General features: G+C 36.1%; 1 protein-coding gene across 1 annotated transcript in view; it reads left to right on the top strand.

The window, feature by feature from the left end:
- Window positions 1–2,444: 2,444 nt before the first annotated feature.
- The window catches only part of LOC136771383 (endosome/lysosome-associated apoptosis and autophagy regulator family member 2), a 33,052-nt gene continuing 13,920 nt past the window's right edge, over window positions 2,445–21,576 (top strand). Inside the window, exons 1-7 of the mRNA XM_066723662.1 lie at window positions 2,445–2,697; window positions 14,747–14,867; window positions 18,161–18,350; window positions 18,615–18,762; window positions 19,217–19,303; window positions 19,705–19,810; window positions 20,491–20,643. Of these exons, the coding sequence (XP_066579759.1) occupies window positions 2,446–2,697; window positions 14,747–14,867; window positions 18,161–18,350; window positions 18,615–18,762; window positions 19,217–19,303; window positions 19,705–19,810; window positions 20,491–20,643 (1,057 nt within the window). The 5' untranslated portion in view covers window position 2,445. The remainder of the gene's footprint in view (window positions 2,698–14,746; window positions 14,868–18,160; window positions 18,351–18,614; window positions 18,763–19,216; window positions 19,304–19,704; window positions 19,811–20,490; window positions 20,644–21,576) is intronic.

The raw sequence follows: 21,576 nt of genomic DNA, 5'->3' as shown, positions 1-21,576 counted from the left end.
CTTTAAGTATTATTTCTTCCCTTTGCAACCAAACATTACCATAATTATAATTGCCACATAATTGTAGTAAATATTGTGATTCTTTATTATTATTACATTTATTACATTCAATTAAATTTGGAATTCACATGCTAGAAAGTTCAGAAATATTGTTCAACAGCTTAATCCCCTTGGTATACTCTTCAGCAGCTCAGCAATTACTGTCTCATACAGTAAGTCTCTGTTGTAACAGCAGCATTAATTTCTAAAGAGCCCTGGGATGAATTCAGATGATAACCAAGTAAATAATTCATTTTATTATTTACTCAGATATAAGACAAGACTCTACAGAACAGTATGATTGCGTTTATAAATGGATTATACCAACTGCAAAAGATTTAACATCTGCTTCTCCCTTCATGGGATTTAATCATTTCTCAATCTAAAAATTCCACTGATGGATGGAAAGAGAAGCCTGTTACTCTTTGTAGCAATAAATAGATGGTTAAGTAAGGGATATGTTTATGTGTCCAGCAATCAAAACCTGGCCTGAATGAGAGCCCACTCTCTGTTTATCACACAACAGGTCAGCTTACTTTCCTAAGCTGATGTGGGAAATTTAGCCTGCCATGGAAACAGCTGTTCTAATTAATGGAGTACAGCCTTCGGATGCTATTTTTATATGGACTTTTATATCTGTCTCTAATTGACATGCTCTTTGAGTTCGTTTAAGAATCATTTTGATGTGCCCAATGTTCTGCTGATGCTTTTTACACTATATACTGATCATTGATTATGACGATGCGTTGCCATCATTTGTAGATGATAAAAGTCTGTGATTCACCTACATTAGTTATGATTTTGGTTACTCATATATATCTTTGTGCAAGGCATGTTTTCCAGCACACTGGACTGTATATTGGTTCAGCCCAACACAGGTTTAATTTCACATAAACTGAATTGTTATTACTAATGGTTGAACACTGTGCTTTTAAATGACAATGCTTTAAGTGTATTGTTTTAAATACATTTAGTTAACAGAACAGTATGTCAGCAAATATTTGTGTTCCCTAGTTGACTAATAGGTTACCAATTAATAATGAACAGACACAGTTGGGTCAGTTGCATACGTTCCAGACACATAGTCATTGAAACAATATATTTAAATCAGGGGAGCTCTGATATCCAGCATGTGTTCGTGCTAATTTCTAACCCCATCTAACTTTTTAAGAGTGGAAAACAGTTAAGAAAGATCTAAATCAATCAAATGGGTTAATTCAATGGTTCAATAAGCCTCAGTACATTCGAGTTCAGCTGGAACAAAAAACAGACACAAGGTTCCTGTGTGGCAAGGATTGAAACCCCCTTTATTTATTTAGACATTTATCTTTCCTCATTATGCTTTGAGTTATTTTTTGTTCAGCTGGCTGGATGCGTTTTGTTTCAAGTGTTTTTGTCCATGTCTTTGAGGCAGTTTGATATTTCGTAAGAGAGATAATTTGGCTTAGATATTGTTTGCATCATTGAGATGCTTGATTAAAAGGGGATGATAAAGCCAACGCTTTTGTTTTTCAGAATGTTTGTAGTGTTTTATCAGAACATTTATGACATTTTGAAAATTGCCAGTTTCCTTACTCAGCCTTTTATGATCAAACTGCATTTTTTGGTATATAACGTTCTTGTAGGGTCTTATGAGGTGATATGTTAAAGTGGCATATTGTCAGTGTCAATAATTGGAGATGTAATATCTGTGTCGATTAAATTAAATAAACCCAAAGCATACAACAAATAGTGAAGTACCTAAATGTAAAAAATAAAATAAGCTATAGCAGGAGCTCCAAAATAGCTCAGTAGGTAAGATCATCTACTCTTTTGTCCTATAACCCCAAATCATGGTTTTGTATCTGGCCTTTGTCATTGAATGGGGTAGTGAGCCAGGGTTTTCTGTGAGCCTGCAATGTTGCCTGCCCACCCCATACACCCATGTTTAGACACCAGTCAACAAGTACAATGCACAGACACAAACAGCCATATCTGAATTATTGAACTTGTGTGAGCGTCTGATACAGATGGTAATGCAAAAGTCTGATATTAATACTAACAGGTGTTCTGGAAACAGAGGGTAATTGTAGTGAGTTTTGTGGCACTCATTTTAATATGTCAGGGGTATGTATCAGCCCATCCTATGGGTGGCTCAGCTGGTTTAAGCACTCTGCTGACAATACATGGAGCTTGGGCTTTAATCCACATTCGCTCCCACAGACCCATCAGAGTAGTAGGTCATGGGCAATCCCTGTATTTATATAATACATGATCCTTATATGTGCCAGCGTCCGTATTTATATATGCATTCTTGTTTATGAGGACACTGTTTGTATGTGCAATGTGTAATTATGAAATTCACTTGCGCTTGCCCTGACCAAACCCAGTGACGTCACGATCGGTGTGTCCATCAGAAGCCGGTGGATGTCGTTCCGAGCGGAGCCGCCAGACAGCGGGGCGGGTGACGGGAGGTGTGTGTGCGCTGTAGTGAGGACAAGACCCAGACACACAGCCCCCCCATATGACATGGAATTGAAGGGAAATGCGAAAAGACGGTGTTTTTTCCCAGCGTTTGGTTTCATGCCGTCCTCCGCCGGGCTGTGCTGCGCTGTCCTCGGCGCGCTGCTGCTCCCCTGGGCGGCCGTGCAAGCCAGGGATCTGCCGCCGTGCAAAGAGGTGAGTAAGCCCTGCTAATGCTGGCCAGCGCAGCCTGTCACCGCTGTTTATTGTGATGTGCTACATTGCTTCTAGTATTTCCATCGCCAAAGAAAGCTTGCAAATGGTTTGGCAGTCAGTGCATTGCATGGTGCATTGCTACAGAATAATCCTGAACGGCACAAAAATAACAATGTAATGATTACGTGCATGTTTTAATATCACGGGAATCTACCATTTAATTAAATAAATGAAACATCTATCTATCTATCTATCTATCTATCTATCTATCTATCTATCTATCTATCTATCTATCTAGGTAGCTAGCTCTCTACGTAGATCTACATCAGGACCCAGTTTACATCCAGGAATGGCTCATTTATCCTAACAATGAATACAATATGCGCTTATTCACTTGCTTGCACGTTAATCGTACATTCTCATGTGACTTCACATCGGTTTATTAAAATGATAGAAAAAATATATTGTCTTTGCCATGCATGTATCCGATCACGGTTGACATAAGATGCATGTAATGAATGCACACACATCACGCAGTGCCCCGGAGGCCAAAGAAGCCCCCAACAGGGTCCCATGATGGCCTGCCATCCAGTGAAATGTCCACCTCCGCTCCATCTACAGTCACAGTGTGTGTGTTAGTATGACTAATATAACCACTTTTCACCCCCCCAAGACAATTCTTAAATGAATCTTTACAGCACTTGTTTTATAGACTGCCTGCTGGTAAAATCCATTGCACAACATTCTCCTTTTATAACAAAAGCCAAACTGGGATTACATGGATTCTAGAATAAACAACCTGAGGAGTGCAGAGGAGATTAAATAAAGCAGGACAGGAGTAAATGCATACATATATAATACATCCCAACACGATGTTGTTTACCTGAGACCCAGAGGCAGTTGTTAAAAAGATCTTCACAGTGGGAAACCTGAAGATGAGCAAAAAGTGCACTGTGAATAAAGTAAACAGGGATGCCATGAATACTGACTTGGTTATAGTTTATTCTTTGCCCCTTCTCTTCTTCTAGGGGCAATTTTCTTTCTTTGTTTAATTGTATGTGTCATTATCAATGTGCACAGTAGTTCCTCATCATCTTGTTCTGTCTCAGGTTGTCTGTATTCTAGGAGATCCTCTGGAACGCTGGCAGAGAAAACGTATTCATACTTTCTTGCCAAATGTGTTGGTACTTTACATGAGATGAACTATCTTCATGTGTTTAGCATCCCATTTAGTGTGACATTAAGGTTTTTGCATCCCTCTTTATCCGTCAACATGCTTTATCCAAATTTCCATTTCTGGTGACTGCTGCTGAGCTGTGTGACTCAGGAGGATGGAGTTGCTTGTGGTCTAAACTGTGTTGTAATAAGGGTTGCTATGGCAAATGCTCTTAGGGGCAAATTCGTCCCTGATGATTTTTAATCCCCGCCTGAGGTAGACGAGTCCCCACAATATACTTGTGCATATTTACATGAATATATATATATATTCTTTCAAATTAACATATTTGATTTTGATAGAAGGATTTCAGCCTCTTTATAAATGAGAAACTATTGCCTAAACTGATTTTGCATTGTATCATACAGATACAGAACATACAGACGTGCATCCTCTGCTAACAGCAACAATAAACTGAATACTTACTCTGTATGATTATCTCCTCATAGAGAACCAACAATAGAACAAGACTTTTTTTTTTTTCAGAAACTGGTGGAACGGGCTGAATGACAAATTGTGTGCCTTTGTTCTGTTTGTTTTAGCGATCAGGAAAGTAAATTTACACAATAGAGAAAAGGAAACGCATTAAGGAAATGGGGCTATATAAGTGCACCCTGTCAGCATGGGTAGGTTTATAGTACGGCAAAAACGATTGTGTGAAATATCAGAATCTGACATGGAGGAAAAAAAGTTGAAAAAGAGGCTATAGTTCTGACACATAACATTAGAAAGAAAAAATAATTTATTAAGAGAAAGCTTAGAAGTTTCATTTATATTATATAAGTATCCATATTTCCTAGGAACTCGAGTAGACCCATTAGTGTAATTGAAAGTATTTAAGCATTTTATTATTTGCCCCATAATATTATAGTGATTTCTGATTTCTTGTTACTCCTTGTTAAGAATGGATTTGAACTGGTATGTTAGTCTTTCAACTGCCTTTTCCTTCCTTGTATTCTGTGACAATTGGACTGATGAGGACACAGCTGAGCACAGACCTCTCACTCGTGAATGCATGAAACACTGAACGTGAAGCATGGAAGTCAAAGTCCATTATCTGGATTTCAGTGGACAAATATTGTACACATTCCCACCTTCCCTCATTGTTATTAGTGTTTGTATTAATTTGGAAAGATATGAGTGGTGCTGGGCAGGAAGGCAAAAATGGCACACCTGTTTGCTAAGGAGAGTTTTACCTTCTCTGCTATTGATACTGGGATACAAATCAACATATTGGTTTGTTTAGGTCTTATTACAATGTTTGATGCCTCAGATTTATTAAAAAAGGGTCTCCTAGTATTTTCACTATTCAGAGCATTAAAAAACTAAACTGCTTTTATTTGTGCTGTATGTCAATGAAAAATGAAATATAAGACTGGGATACTGGATAATGTTTGCAGGGTCGAATTGTAATGCGATTAGCTAAATGCGAACAGTCATTCAGTACATTGCGTCTGCAGAAATCCACAGCTGAAGATCATTCATGTGTTTATTTCTTATATCTTGTAATACATTCGTTGAAAATGTACATTTAAAACTATAAACAATAATAATTATTTCACAGAGCAGTGTTATGATTATTAGCTCACTTGTAAGTTCTCCTGCTCAGAGGCAGCCATTCTCTGGAGTTTTTCTCCCTACTGTTTTTACACTGCATCCTTTTGTATATAATTTCCCTCTTTTATACCAAAACAATTTCCCGTTTTGGGGAAAGGAAAGAAGCAGTGAGTCATCAGTGTCCGTAAATTCTCCCACATTGTGCATTAAGTGACCAAGTTTCCAAGTCATTTGTGAGCCCTGGTTATGCATTGATCAAAAACTTTTCTCTTAAGGAAAATGGGTAGATTTCTTCTAAACAGTGTGCCATTTCTTCCAAATGTTTCATCCCATTTTTTCTCTTCTTTTGATTTCCTCCATAATATCTCTGTCGGAGCCTATTTATTGTCCAAGATAGACATAACTTTGAGTTCTTCAAGTATCTGTTGATCTACTTCAGTTTTCTTAGATTTAACAAAGCTGTTAAACATGACTTTGGTTTTACTCAAGTTCATTTTAAGTCCAGTTTTCTTGCATCAGAGAGTTTTTGAATTTGAAGCTGCAGGTCTTCAAATGTTTTTGCAAATATGACAGTGTCATAAGAAGACTTAAGTTGTTCAAATAAGCTCTGCTTACTAGTTTGCCATTTAAACTTTTGTCTCTTTCTCATGTATGACGTCTCCCAATAGTGCTCGAGTAGCACTCTCTCTGGATAGTAACATTTAAATTTGAGGGTGACTGAAAAGTCTGAGAAAGATCTGCTATTGTTTGATGTCATGATTTTTTTTTTTTTTATCAAACAGTATCAGTTGCCTAGATTTCAAGAACCTTTCTGAATGTGACATAAACCATTTATATAATGTCAGGAGTCTCTTGACATTACCTGACACAATGGCCCCATTTCTTCTGAGATTGGGGAGTCTGTGTCACACTCGTAATGTGATTATTCACATTGCAGATTATGCAGATTAATTAATCCATCAAGGGAAAAGAACATCCGTGCCATGGATGGGTTCCAATCACAAAAAATACTTAAAAGTACTTTAATATTGAATGAAAGTCAAACATATAAATATTTAGTACAAATGTGTACAAATTCTGCTTTTAATCTCCAATATGGTGTCCCATGGTGACAGACATCTTTTTACTTGAATACACCTGTATAGCCCTTTGGCTGTAATTTCTTTGAGTGGTATGTTTTATAACACTGAGAAAAAAGATGAAGCCATTGAACCGTTGCTAATTCCGGGCCAGGTGTTGTTTTGTATGTGGTATATAGGGGTGTGTGGTCTAATGACATCACAGTACTCACCTCCCTAAGGGTACGTAGTGCTGTGCGTCCAGCATTAAAAGCATGACATTTGAATGTGAATACATTTTTAAATATGCAGCTTTCTTAAAAAAATATAAATAAGTTGCCTGTCCTCTTATATTTAAGTATTATTTTGGATAAGAACTGACTCGTGGAAAGGATGATTTTCTCCTGTAAATTGTCAGTTTAAATTAACACGATTATGTATACTGACCTGCATTTAAAATTGCCAGCATCGTTTATGAAATGGTAATAATCCTGACCCCACACGACCTGCAATTATTTTTTCAGAGTAATTTGATTGCTCTAAAGAACTTTTTTTTTCTATATCCATTGAAATTAATGCAATATAATGTACAAATATTGGACTACATTTCTCTATTGAACTATTAAATGATGTAATGCATTCCTGCTGTCTCTCAAAATTCAAAAAGCTGGCAAACGTGTCTCTGTCCGGTTGAACCTTAAAGGATTGACTGAAAAAGACCAGTTACAGAGTCCTCTACCTCAGAACCATATGCTTACACGTGAGAGTATCATTGAATCGGTGGTTTCAGTTTTTGTATTTTTGCTAAAAGATAACACGTTTCCTTGCCATATTTTTCAAGGACTCGTCAAAACCACCTACGTCTAGATCAAAAGCCCAGAGTGCTTAAGGATGCGAAAAATAGACTCTGCTGCCAGGAGTCTTCGTGATTTCTGCTTATCAAAACCATTCTTATACTAAACCACATTGGCACATTGGCAAGAAAATAACTCAAGCCGTAACATATTTGCACCTTCCTTGTTATGATTTATGTATTTTATTTTAAATTCTAAGGACCATTATTTTTAATTTATTTTTATTTTTTTCCGTGTGGTTTATTTTATTATTTTATTATTTTATTATTATAATCTGAACATTTGATTATTTGTGTGTGTTTGTGTGTATGTATTTAAATATTGTGCCTTCTCTGTTTCATGTTTCCGAATTGATCCAGGAACTTAAAACAGGCAGTTATTGAAGAGTCCCAGTGCATTTGCACCATCAATTAAATAAAGACATGCCTTCTAATGTTCCATATGTCCAGAACCCACAAAATGATTATCTTGTTTAATTCCTCAGTTAATACATTCAGCCTGGTTTTTAAAAAGCTGCTTTTGTAGATGTATATATTAACTATAAGAAAGGTTTTACTCCTTATGGGTCATGCATGTTAGTCCATAAATTAGCTGTATTCCATTCTGTAAAGGACTAATGTACTATTTTAGATTACACAGTGAATTTACACGTGGAAATACATATTTGATAAGAAATTCAGCCAGGGGATTAGCTTCAGGGTTAGAGTTGATATCTTCTTCATTTACATCTCCCAGACTGGATGGCACAGTCTGTAGAAATTGTAAATGGTATTGTGACATTCTTACACTCAAGTACTGTTACATTTTGGCAAAATAGTAATTAACCTTAAAGGCATATTGCCATCATATACTGGTACCTTATTTCTTTTTGAAACATTGAACTGACTGTTTATTTATTTGTATTAATTTAAGTAAGTCACCCACGTTTTTCCATAAGTTCAAAGATTAATGAACAAAAATCGTAGGTCTTCTAATCAATGTTGAAATAAATACTTCATGTAATCTACTTTTTGTTTGCCCTGTGTTCATTTACTACTAGTCCTAGAATGCGAGTATATGCAATGTAATTTTTTCTGCAGGACTTAAGGGCTTTCTTTCTAACTAGACTGTAGAGTATTATCAGTTTCCTGCATAATCCCTCATTTCCTTCCTACTTTGTGAACCTCTTCACGTAACTGGTGAAGGAGGAACAGATCTTTGCTTTAAAAGTGATACAAGTTTGAATAACAGTTAGTCTGGTTTTTATTTTGTGTGTGTGTTTTTGTTTCACTTTGTTTTTAAGAAGAGTCTCAAATACTCAGTTCCTGTTCTTGTTTAATGATCTAAATGCAGCCAATTGCAATGCTTTTGTTTTAAGACTTTTTTAAGATGTAGCTGGCAAGGACAAAGATCAGCACTTCAGTTTCAGTACAGACATCTTTGTAAAATCATCTATAATCTTATTAGCTCATAGCTGTGCATAGCTGTGTGGCATTGAAGACCTGGCATAAACATAAGTGCATTTTGCAGAAAAAATGTGACAGGGAAATTGGGAATTTTGTATGTTGTAAAGTGTATATTTTATCTCATGAAAAGCACAGTATAGAGTTCCTGAAACGTGTATTGTATCGTTTGTATTTCTAATGCTTTATGCAATGTTATGAGGATAGTTTAGATAAATATGCTCTTAATGCTAAGACTTTATTGGTTAAATAGACATTGCATAAACAAGTGAACACATTTATAAAATATTATTTTCTATCCAATTAAGTGTGCATGTTTTTACCCTCAAAGCAACTAACACCAACAGTTATTCACAGTTTTCACATGTATAGTTTATTTCTTATGTATTTAATCTTGTTTCTGTGTTCCTTAAGGTTTTAGTGCTTTTTTGGTTTATTTTAACCTGCTCTCCTTTTTTTCTACTTCTACAGGATAATCTATTTCAGGTGTTCACATCTAAGTAATTACACCATTTCTAAGATTAAGTCTATTTTATATTCATATCTAAAAAGGGAAAACTCCAATCATCGGTCTCATTTTGTAATATTTTACACAGCTTCTTTTGTTGCAGAAAATGGCTAATTATTCATTTAGAGTTAAAGCAGGTTAAGGGTCTTGTTTATTACAGAAATGTGGAAGTAAAAACAACTATTTAGCAGTTTATATTTTAGCTATTTTAGCTAAAAGAAGCTTATGGTTAAATTATTCCTGATGTTATTGTTTGGTTCATTTTATTACAGCTCCTTAGAGTATTTTACAATTCTGCTTTCCCTTTTACTAAAGCCCTTCCCTTTTTTGGAATACATTTTGGAAGTTATAAAACTGTAGAAAGCTTATTTAAAATGGCAAACTATCCTTAAACTTATTTCTTTAGATACTGCACAGTAGTCCTATTAAACTGTAGAAAGCTTATTTAAAATGGCAAACTATCCTTAAACTTCTTTCTTTAGATACTGCACAGTAGTCCTATTAAAACCTAGGAGGTTTAGCAGAAAGAACTGTCTGCTTGATGCACTGATACCTGAAGCATTTAGTTAACCACAAGGCACAGAATGTCAATATATAAGAACAGGACTACTTGTCCTCGGATGTGTTGGGCACAATGGAAGCAGTTCAGGCCCGCTGGCTCCTCTAACAGGAGCTTAACTATTAAGGGCAGGCATGGCACTGTGAGTCCCAACTGTGTAAAAGATAAGTCATTACAGTAGAAAGTGTCTAATGTTCTCTGGGTGACAAGTTTTGATTTTAGCTACGCTGTTAGTAGTCTGCAGTATTATATTTCACCAGTCTTTCAGTTAATCGGAGGATTTGTGCCTTTCGTCTTTATTTCTTTAACACCATGAAGAATTGCAGGTGAAACTGGAGGAAGAATGTTTTAAAATAAATGCTGTCCCCCTGCCCCCTTTGAACACAGACAAATAGACAACAGAAGTTTATTAGCGCCACAATTAGTAAATTTTAACATTGTAATTTTACAAATGGAAGGTTTGATGTGCTAATTACTGAATCAGCCCTAGCTTCCTCTGACTTATTCCAATGTCCTTGTTTGACATTGAGTGTAAATATTGGCAAAGTGTCCTTTCATAGAATATTAATTAAATGGGCAATATTGTGTGATTAAAGATAATTGCTAATCTAAGTTTAAAAAAACAATAACAAAACATTGTATTTTGGGTCCAGTGGACTGTTATTGCCAACTTGGAGAATATAGCACTCTAATTTTGTTTCAGCCTAGGCTTTGATGACCAAGGATGTTTTTCAAATGAGTTCAAAATCAATTAAATAAGTAAATATTTTATGTGTAGTGGCTGTTATAACAAAATGACACACATTAGTTAATACCATATGGTATGATTATACATTTAAACCAAATAGATTCACCAATAGTTCTGTTTCGCTTCATACTATTGATCACTTGTCCACCAGTATGACACAACTCAGGACAGGAAATAAACTAATGTATCAAGACATAGAGGTCTCGGTAGATTTATTGGCATTAGCTCTGCACAGTGTAAATTGTTAGCAGTGTTTTATTAAGTTCAGCAGACCCTGAGTAATGCAGTGTAAGCTGTTCGTTTTTACCTGTTTAATGGAGAGGTGTTTGTTTTAGGCATCAGTGCTGTGATGCAAATAATTAAGGGATTTAATTGACGGAATAATCTGTTTATTGCATGTGTAAATGTGTACATTTGTAAATAGGTGCTAATAACCTTAGAAATGTCTCATTCAGGGAAAAGGGTCTGATGCATTGGTTGTACAGATTATACATTATAGATCCTCCTGGGAATTTTCTATCTGCAACATATTCAGCATTAAAGAGACTTTTCTTTTCCCGTACAGTACTTAACTGGAGGTGAGACGATCTCACAACTAACTGAGCACTTGTTTGGTGGAAACTCAGGCCAGTGCAGTACTATTATATTAATGATCTGGACTCTGGGATAGTTAGCAAACTTGTCAAATTTGCGGATGATACTAAAATGGGTGGCTCAGCAGATACAATCTCGGCAGCACAGGCTATTCAAAGGGACTTGGATAATATTCAGTTGTGACACCTGGCAGTGAAATCAAGTGCAAGGTATTACATGCAGGTAACAAAAATGTCCACTATAATTACACTATGGGAGGAATAGAACTGGAAAAACTAACACAACAAAAGACCTAGGAGTCTACATGGACTCCTTACTCTCCCCATCCAAACAATGTGGGGAAGCAATAAAAAAGGCAAACACAATGTTAGTGTATATTGTCAAAAGTGTAGAGTTGAGAACAAGGGCAGTGATGTTCAGACTGTACAATGCACTAGTTAGCGCTCATCTGGATACTGTGTACAGTTCTGGACTCCACACTTCAAGAAAGATATCGCTGCTCTAGAGGCAGTTCAGAGGAGAGCAACCAGACTCATTCCAGGTCTGAAGGGAATGTCCTACTGAGAGACTGAGGAACTGACCCTTTTCACCCTGGAACAGAGGAGACTACATGGGGACTTGATTCAAGTCTTCAAAATCATGAAAGGCATTGACCACATCAAACCCGGGGACACAAATGGAAATTGGGCTTCAAGGCATTCAAGACAGAAAACAGGAGACACTTCTTCACACAGAGAGTCGTCACAATCTGAACAAACTCCCCAGCGATGTGGTAGAAGCTGAACATTTCGGAACATTTGAAAATAGACTGGATAGGATCCTTGGATCACTTAGTTATAATGGACACCAAACGAGCATGAATGGCCTCGTCTCATTTGCAGACTTTCTTATGTATGCTCTTACCTGCTTACCATGATAATACCTATACAAATCAGACACTTAACACACATTACACAAAGAAAAACTGGTTTTATTTATTGGTTTTAAATATGCACTGTGTTTGTGTCATGTTCCCAGTTTATTGTGATTGCATAGTTACATTTTGTATTCATTTTCCAAAAATGAATATCTTTAAATTTTATGAGCAGTTTTGCAAAACCATGCATTTTCTTATTTTGTTCCTGTTTGGTTTGTAGTCCCCCCAAGTAATTAAGATAGTTTCACATTCATGATAATGTAAACAAAGATAATGTGATTGATGTCTCTGTGTTATTAATAAGCCAATGAAACAAAGCAACAATCACATCACTTTTTTTTTTAAGGTTATTCATAAATTTTTGGGTTGCTTTTTAACCAATCTACCACTGTGTTCAGCATGCTGTAAGCATAAATAATTGTGTGTCTCTATCAAGGATAAGTCATTGTCCTTTATGCAGCAAGAAAACATTTATCACTGCCTGGATGAAAAAGACAATTTAATTAATGGAGTATTGTTAGGAGGGTAAATAATGAAGTGTATTGTAACTAAACAGAAAAGGAAAAAGATAATTCATTTGGCATTGTAGAACAAACAAAATAGCAGCAGCAGCTCAAGAATTAATTAATGAGGAATAATATATAACAGTAGCTGCAACTGAACTGTGTAACTATCAATCTTCAAGGAGTTACCTTTAAAGATGCCGGTAATGTATGTCAAATTAATTTACCTGAAATTCCATTATCAGAGTTTCTGTCAGTTATTATATTGACACTGCAACCTTTGTATAGGTTGGGGTCACAAATTCATTTCCTCTTAATTCTCTGTCTAGAAATGCCTTGTGTTTGTCTGTGTGGTTTTCTTTTTAAACAAAGGTGTGGAGATAAATGGTTTGCTAACTAGTGCCAAAGAATGTAAATTATTGTTGTGTAAATAAAGAGAAGAGCAAGAATTAAAGTTTCCATCTGCACAAGTGTATTGGAAGTTCAGTTAAGGCAACTCCAGAAAAAGCAAAGTCTCTGAGGCTTTGAAAACTGCTGATGCAATTCACAAAGCTCTATGCAGTCCCAGTTAAATCATGAAAAGTTGTATAAGATGTGGTGCTAAAGCATCTTGTTATGAACTTCTCTTATTGTTCAAGTTTGACAACTTTGCTGTGTGTATAATTCTCGCTATATTATAGTGTTTCAGAATAGGGTTCTATTGGTCTGCATTTCCCAAACTCCTAAATCAGCCATTCTCTGCTCCAAATGAAAGATTCTCTCTCAGAAAACAATGTTCTCTATTTGTTTTGTATGAATGAATAGCACCAAAAACAAACAAGATCACCCAGTGTCACATTAAAAATAATTCTGTACACTCCAATCTAATTAATTGGCAGAAAATAACGTTTTTTAATATGAAAGGTAGGCTGTTTATTTTCACCTGCTCTTTTATCCCTTTAGTTCTTATGTTAATTCTGGAAACTCATTTGCACTACTGTACAAGACCATGCAATCCTATTCTCATTATATTAGACATTTGTTTGCTAGTTTATGCAAAGAAGATTGTCTTCATGTAAAATAAGCTGACAATGAATCATTGGCTGACAGGAATATGATTAAATTATTTTTAAAAGATTTGTGAATGCTTTGGGATCTGTATAAATTATGCAGATATTTGTGAAATATGAATCAGGTGTGTTATCTGCCATCTAAAACTTTCTTATCAGAAGTGTCCAGTGCAGTAAATTGTAGCATATTATAGTATCATTGTGAAATACTAAAAATGAATGTCTGTGCCTAAAAATCTGCTTTTTCTAAAATATTAGCCTCTGCCATTTCCTTCTAATCCTCCTATACATAATCACTCAGTTTTGTATCAATACCCATGAATAAAGTTACGGGAGGAACTATGTGAAATAATAATAATAATACTTCAGAAGTCCCTAGTGGCAGTTCCATATTTTCATCCTAGTGAACTCTTCAGGGGAAATGTCTGTCTGCACGATGTCACTTTCTCTAGCAGTTCAGGGAGAACTGAGTAACATTAGTGTCCTTCAGTTCAGGCCAAATTCTGCTACTTCCTTTCTTTGTTCAGTGTAAAAGAATGTGAGGAATAACTATCTGAAATGTTACACTTACATTGTTTCATTTGTAAATAATGAAGCAGTAATCCCTGATCAGGATGAAGGTGGCATCTTTTGTAAGCTGCAGCAGTTTAAATGCACAACTTCAGCTTTTTCAACACTCCTATTGGGTTGCTTGAGGGTTATTATGAAAGGCGGAGGATTATTGCTGTCTAACTGCACACTGCAGTGTCTCCTCAGACATCTGCATTAACCTAGCTGTCTGTGTCATCAAAACTGAAAAGTTGTATTTTATTCAGATTTGTAAATGAGAATATGAATATGTATTTTTGTCCTTCACTGTTGTGATGCTTAAATTATGAAAGTATCAGCAATTCTATTTCCAGGATACAGCAGTAGCTAGGCTATAGTAAAAAGTAAAAGTTTAGTATTATTGTAACTGAAAATGTGTTGAGTTGCCTTTTGAGAGGGAATTAAAAAGTGTGTAATGTGTCCTCTGATGGGCTCTTTTTTACTGTGTGTTTTGCAGACAGACTACTATTTTGCGTACACAGAATGTGACAGCACTGGGTCCCGGTGGCGAGTGGCTATACCCAACAACGAGGGAAAGTGTTCGGGATTACCCGATCCAGTCAGCGGCACAGAATGCAGTAAGTGTTGAATTCAAATGTCACAAAAAAGCCATTGGCAGAAATGACCATAAAGGATCATAAAGGATCATACCAACCATGAAGCATTACAGCCTTTAAGAGTGTACAACAATCCATTCCTGTCAATTCAAACTGTTCACCAAGTTGCTCCATAAAAATAACTAAAATAATAACAAAATAAGCTAAAAGGGTTAGAGCATTGTAAGTACATTTGAAGTTTTCAAAGCAGCAGCCACAGGTTTTTGGTACCTTGGCATCAGCAAAACGCCCAGCCAGCTTGGCAAGATGTTTTTTGGCTTCTAATTGTATTCTGGCACATGGTTGCTTGTACAGCGTTACACTACACTTCTGGTCCTGATGTAATGCTGGAAGATCTGTCAGTCTTGCCTGGGGATCGGACACCCTCGTCTGGCCCTGCAAGTCAGCATGGGGCCTGGACCGCGTGGCTGGGCAGTGATCAGCTGATACATCCCTCCTTTAAACAAGACCAGGGAGCATGTGGGATGCAATACTTTTGTAATGGTTTTTACTTTACATGTGCTGTTTTCAGGAGTAGTAGGGAAATATGGAAAATGAATAGTATAAGATATAGACTTTTCCACAGAATACACTATTGTAAATGGAGCTTTTTGAAATAATAGTTTACTTAATAGTTTAATACATGTGCAATGTAATTTGATCTAATTTGCAACTCTAAATGCTAAACAGAAGTTGCTAATGGCAAATCTAGCACATTTGCTCCGTCAGCTCTATTATGCATGTGCTTGTTAGCTGAAATCATATATTTTTGACTGGTCTGATAATATTATGACCACTGTTTCAAAGTGCCACTGTTTCAAAAATAAAATAAACTTTATTTGTGTTAAAATTCCTGATAGGTGACAGTATATAATTGATAACCATCTGGCTCAAACATTGCATCAAAGCAGCGTAGTATCTCTCAAGTGTTTTTTTTTTTTTTTTTTTTTTTTAAGGAACATAATTCACATCCCTGTCATGAGGAAGTTGAGATTAAGGGCTTGTAACCAAGAGGGATGAACCAAGAAGCCAGTAGCAAAATATGAACCCAAAAGGGACCTATAAAGTAAACTTTCTTAGCAAGGAGAGCAACATATTATTAATAGGTTTAAAGTTGTCAACTGGTTTAATTTAGTTGATAGCATTTTTCAAGCCTTGGTTTCAGATTGGTATAGATTGGCCAAATTATTTAAAGCTCTTTCTTGCGATTTATATATGTTTAAAATGAGAACTTAATCAATCCTTGTGGACAGTAGTTATTTGTTCTGAAATTAACCTTTTCATTGATAACTGCCTTATCTTCAAACCAATGTGGGATTTGAGGAGATTGATCTTTCAGCTGTCTAATCTGAGCTGTAAAGAGAAACCATTTAGGCCTACATCTGGTATATTTTATTCTGTTTTTTCTTCAGTGCATTTTATCTAAAATCTCAATGCAAAGACAGCTGCTCCTTTCATTTTCTGTGGGTGTGCATACATCAGCTTTTGTTAAAAGGCCTGGCTACAGCCTCTTTAAATGGAAACTAAATATGTTCTTATCATTCATCTGTTGCTTACTGTGTACGAGCTGTGAAAGGGGTCAACCAAAAAAAATAAAAGAAATGAAATACAGTGTAATCACAGACCTGCTTTTCATTTTACATTTCTAAAGTGATACCTCTGTGGTAGTGTTAAATTGTAGGGAAACTCTTCCTATTGTGATGGTATGTGTGTACAAATAATGAGAGTGAACCAGGGGGGTGGGGGGCAAGCAACAGTTTATTCTCAGGCAGCTTTAAAGGAACCACACACAACTGTCTTTCTAAATTACTTCTGAGACTGTGACTGTCCCCTCACCCCTAAACTCGATGCCCCTGCTGTTCCTGTGCTGTAACCTTTGAACCTGCAATCCACAATTTCCTGTTTACTAACATGGATTGCCAAACAGTCTGCCCCACCCCCTAACCGACAGACCCTCCATTCCATATAAAATCCCATAATATATATAGTGCCTATAGAAAGTCTACACACCTTCCACTTCATAATAATCGTCTTGACTGTGCTCCAAGGGATATTCAAGGCCTTTGATATTGTTGTATACCCATCCCCTGATCTGTGCCTTTCAACAACTTGTCCCGGAGTTCTTTTGAAAGCTCCTTGGTGCTCATGGTTGCGGCTTTGAAATGCTTTGAAATGCACAAACCAGCAGAGGAGACCTACAGGAACTGCTGCATTTATCCTGCAATCATGTGAATCACAATTATTACACACAGGTGGAGGCCACTTAACTTGGTGTGTGATTTTGAAGGTGATTGCTCACACCTGAGCTAATTTAGGATTGCTTTTACAATGGGAGTGGGCACTTATCCAGCCAAGCTATTACAGTTTTTATTTTTTTAAACATTTTCTACAACTTTCTAGAATATATTGTTTCTATGAAAACTAAACATTTGAATGCAATTTATTTCCACGCTGTAAGGTGAACATTTTATACATATATACACACACACACTTATTGGTGCCTTTGGGAATGATAGGTTTAAAGTATAGGGATCCTTTTCATGTTCTGACTTCTCTCTTAAATGGCATAAACCTTTATCTTTATATAGAACTCTGCTGTGTGTCGCTGTGTTGTGTTCTGTACATTGAAACATTTTTTTAAGGGACATTACATATGCCTCATAGCCTAGACTAGATTGGTCTACTTAATTATTTACATTGAAAAGCTGTTTCTTTGTCAGACTATGTAATTAACATGATTCATCTGCAGGTAATTGGGAGAGGGTCTGTATCGTCTGCTGAACATGGTAGAATGACAGCTGTATTATGAGGAAGAGGCAGTAAAAGATACTACAAAAAGAGCTAGAATACTAATCCATTCCCTCCTTGGCACACCTTCTAGTGTAGCGAGATGATTTGGTCTCTGTGGCCTTGTCATGATATTCCAGTTCACTCCAAAGTTGTGCCATGTGATTGAGTTCAAGTATTTGGTTTTCAAGTATTATAATTAAGTACAATACACTGCTGAATCACATAGCGGCATATTCTGTCTTTTAATATATGACCCATCATCATACAATTCCATCAATGCTGGCAATACCCCACTGAATAGAATATCAAAACACTTACTGGTGCTCATGGCTATTTAAACCACCCTCTGATTGAATGAAGAGATTTCCTTAGTAACAGTGGCGCTCAAGAGCACAGCTTGAGGTTGCCCCAAAAATACATTCAGATTCAAGTGCAGCACAGTCTTTATGTTGTATGGGCAATTACGTCAATTGCTTCCGTTTCAGCCTTTTCATGCGAAGCCGGACAGTTCTTGGAAATGTCCTCCCAGCAGTGTATCGAGTGTGCTGCCGGGACGTACTCCCTGGGCAGTGGGATCCGCTTTGATGAGTGGGACGATATACCAGCTGGCTTTACCAGTATAGCCACATACATGGACAATGGCCCCGGTGGGGAGGAGTCTCTGACGTGTAACAAGTGAGTGTCTTGTCACTGTCACGTTCAGTTTTGGTATCGTACATATGTAGTTTGATATGAACATTGCATATCAAAACAAATTACAGAAATAAAGGCTAACTGTCCACGTAGAAAAGTTTTACCTTCTGTGTTTATAACTTTGAACCACCGTATAGAAGAACACAAGTGTTTCGTCATTAAAAGATTCTTAGATGAATACATCTTTCGATTTGCCTAACCTAGATTTGTTTGCTAATCTTAATCCGAGACTTGTTTTTCTGTCAGCTCTACCTGGGATCCTCAGGGGAATTACTTGGAATCGAATCGAGACGAGTGCACTGTGTCCTTGATCTACGCAGTGCACCTGAAGAAGCAAGGTTCGGTGTCCTTTGAGTACCAGTATGTGGACAACAACATCTTCTTTGAGTTCTTTGTAAGTTTAAATTTGACCTTACGATAAAATGAGACAAACGGTAGAAATATAATTACTAAAGAAAGTTTACAAATGAGAGGACAGTCTGACAAGTGTATCGCACAATTTTATAATAACGTCCTCTGATTTTATTTCTATATTTTAAACATTGTTCCCTTGACTCTAGTAGCTTGTCTCCTTTAATGTTTTTCTTGTTTAAGACCTTAGCCTATTAAATTAGATATAAAATACATGTGCAGCATGAAACATTAAAAGGAGCGCAGGGATTAAATTAGCACATCAGTGTATATACCCACACACACTTTGAAAACTAGTTTACGTCTATTTCCCATATTCTTGAAATAAAATGACTAGTACAAGTAGACAAATGATGATGCTTTCATACAAGAATAAAGAAAGGCAGCCATGAAAAGCTAATGTAGACTTTGAATCATTAGTATTGATTATGTTACAGATTCAGAATGACCATTGTCAGGAAATGGAGACATTGGATCAAAAGTGGATTAAACTAACAAGCAATGGAGAGTGGGGCACTCATACAGTAAGTGTTTGTTTTCTGTACAGTTAATTTCATTTCTGTACCATAAATTCATTCTTGTCAAGTTCATGGTCAGGAGATACAGGTTCATTGTAAGGAAAATAAAAAAAGGCCAGAATTGACGAGTAGTAGATCTCCCTTGTTAATAAACATCTCCTCTCAAGGGCCATATAGATCAGATGTTACCTTACCATGCCCCCTAGTTCTTCCCACAAGTAGAAGCATTGTTTGCTTTTAAGATGTTTTTTAGATGGTTTATTATATTACCATATTAAGTGAAGGTACTCAGTATGTTTAATCGATTATATATTTTTTGTTATACAAATAGTAGTCTTTGAACAATATGAAATGATGTGCTTTCATGTTCTTGTAACATCTACTGCTGCTTGCGCTTATATCTGCAGGTAAACCTGAATTCTGGCACCAACATCCTATACTGGAGGACCACTGGAATATTACTTGGTTCCAAAATTGTCAAACCGGTGCTTCTGAAGAATATTCAGATTGAAGGTAAAACCATTCTTTCTGTCAGTATACATCTAACATTCTTATCATATCCTCAAGAAATTAAGCCTGTATTATTCTTTAATGTGATCATGTGCTCAGAATGTTTTACTCTCAAAATAGATTCTTCAGTCAGCTGCCTTTTGGAAGACTTCTTTAAGAAGCATTCATTGTACATTGTAAAGCCAGGGATGTACAAGCAATTTTCCCTGACAACAGGAAATTGGCAATGGATTAACTGCTGCGTAAATGTGCTACAATTTCTTCGAAGCATTTTTTTAAGCAACGTTTACAATTATTTGAAGCAATTTTAAGATGTTTCCTGTTCAGTTTATTTTGAGTTTCTTTTAACTTTTACTGGTGATTTTAATATTTTTTTAAATTAATGTATCTCCTGTCCTTATATCTTGCACATTTTATTGTCCTAAACATATCCTCACTCAAAAAGACAAATTCATTGCATATCTATCTTCTTATCTGTAGCAAAACATCCTATTTAGTCAAATTTTTATATTATTGGCTAAATACATGTGGGAAAATAAAAAAATAAAATGAAACGGACAATGCAAGCTGATGATTAGTGACCCATGGTCAGTTTGTTTGAGACGTTTTCATTAATTGCTTTTATATCTCTGTTCAGTTTTTTTATCTTACGTTTTTTATTTGTCATTATCTTTCACATCTAGGAGTTGCATATACGTCAGAATGCTTTCAATGCAAGCCTGGTACCTTCAGTAAAACGCCTGGTTCTTCGTCCTGTGACGTTTGTCCCAGAAACACCTACTCGGGCAAAGGTGCCAGTTCCTGTACTCCGTGTGATGAGGAGAAACAGTATGCGCGTAAGTTTGAGAAACATGTCTCTGGCACTGTAGCACATTGGGGGAAATGCAACCATTTGAAGAATGGTAAAGTTGGAATTGTGCATTTGTTGTTTGAAATAAGCTGCCATGTATGTCTTATTCACAAAGGAACGTGTCTGTTTTCCCATTTCCTCATGATGCTCCTTAAATACCAATTCCAGCCATTAACATTTAAGAAGCTACTGATATCCTGTTTTATTCTGTGATGCCTCCTACAGTTTCAGCTGTAGTCTGTTAATATGAGTTTAATACCAGTTTGATGCACTAGAGGAAAATTGCATTTATCCCTTTTGTCAATTAACATTAACACACCAACACACCAAGACTACTGCACTGACACACAATGTTTTTTTCCAATGTCATCATCATTACAATCCCCATTGCTCTACATTGCAAACAGCTATGCATGAAAGAGTTATGGGAAATAACTAACTTTGTTCTTTTAAGTATTTCACGGATGATCAGATTATTAAATTTCATAAAACAGTGAAAACAATTAACAAAATCAAAGCAGGTTTATAAGGGAAGCCGGTGATCTAGTGGTTTTCAATGTAATATACAATTTTGCTGATTTGTATTATTATTTGTATCCCTTAAACAAAAGTGTTACAGGATATGCCTTAAATAAAAGACGAAAACAGTTTAAAAGTATAGATATTTGTATTTGTTGGCAAAGAAATTACCTGCATTTAAGTAGTTGGAAATGTTCACATACTATTCAGCTCAGCAGATGTCCCTGACATTTTTCAGCCAGGAGGTGACTTTTTATGTACCACTCAATGTAATTCCTATTTCCTACACTGAACTAAATAGATTGACAACTTCATATGGTAAAGTATTGGGATTTATCTGTGTTTTTCACCATGGATATTATTTTAGGGTGAATTCCATTGTATATTAATATATTTATTC

This window comes from Amia ocellicauda, chromosome 15 (assembly GCF_036373705.1).
Source record: "Amia ocellicauda isolate fAmiCal2 chromosome 15, fAmiCal2.hap1, whole genome shotgun sequence".
In the NCBI taxonomy this organism is placed as follows: domain Eukaryota; kingdom Metazoa; phylum Chordata; class Actinopteri; order Amiiformes; family Amiidae; genus Amia; species Amia ocellicauda.
Note: the sequence above shows the minus strand (reverse complement) of the source record. Positions and strands in the feature narration are given on the sequence as shown.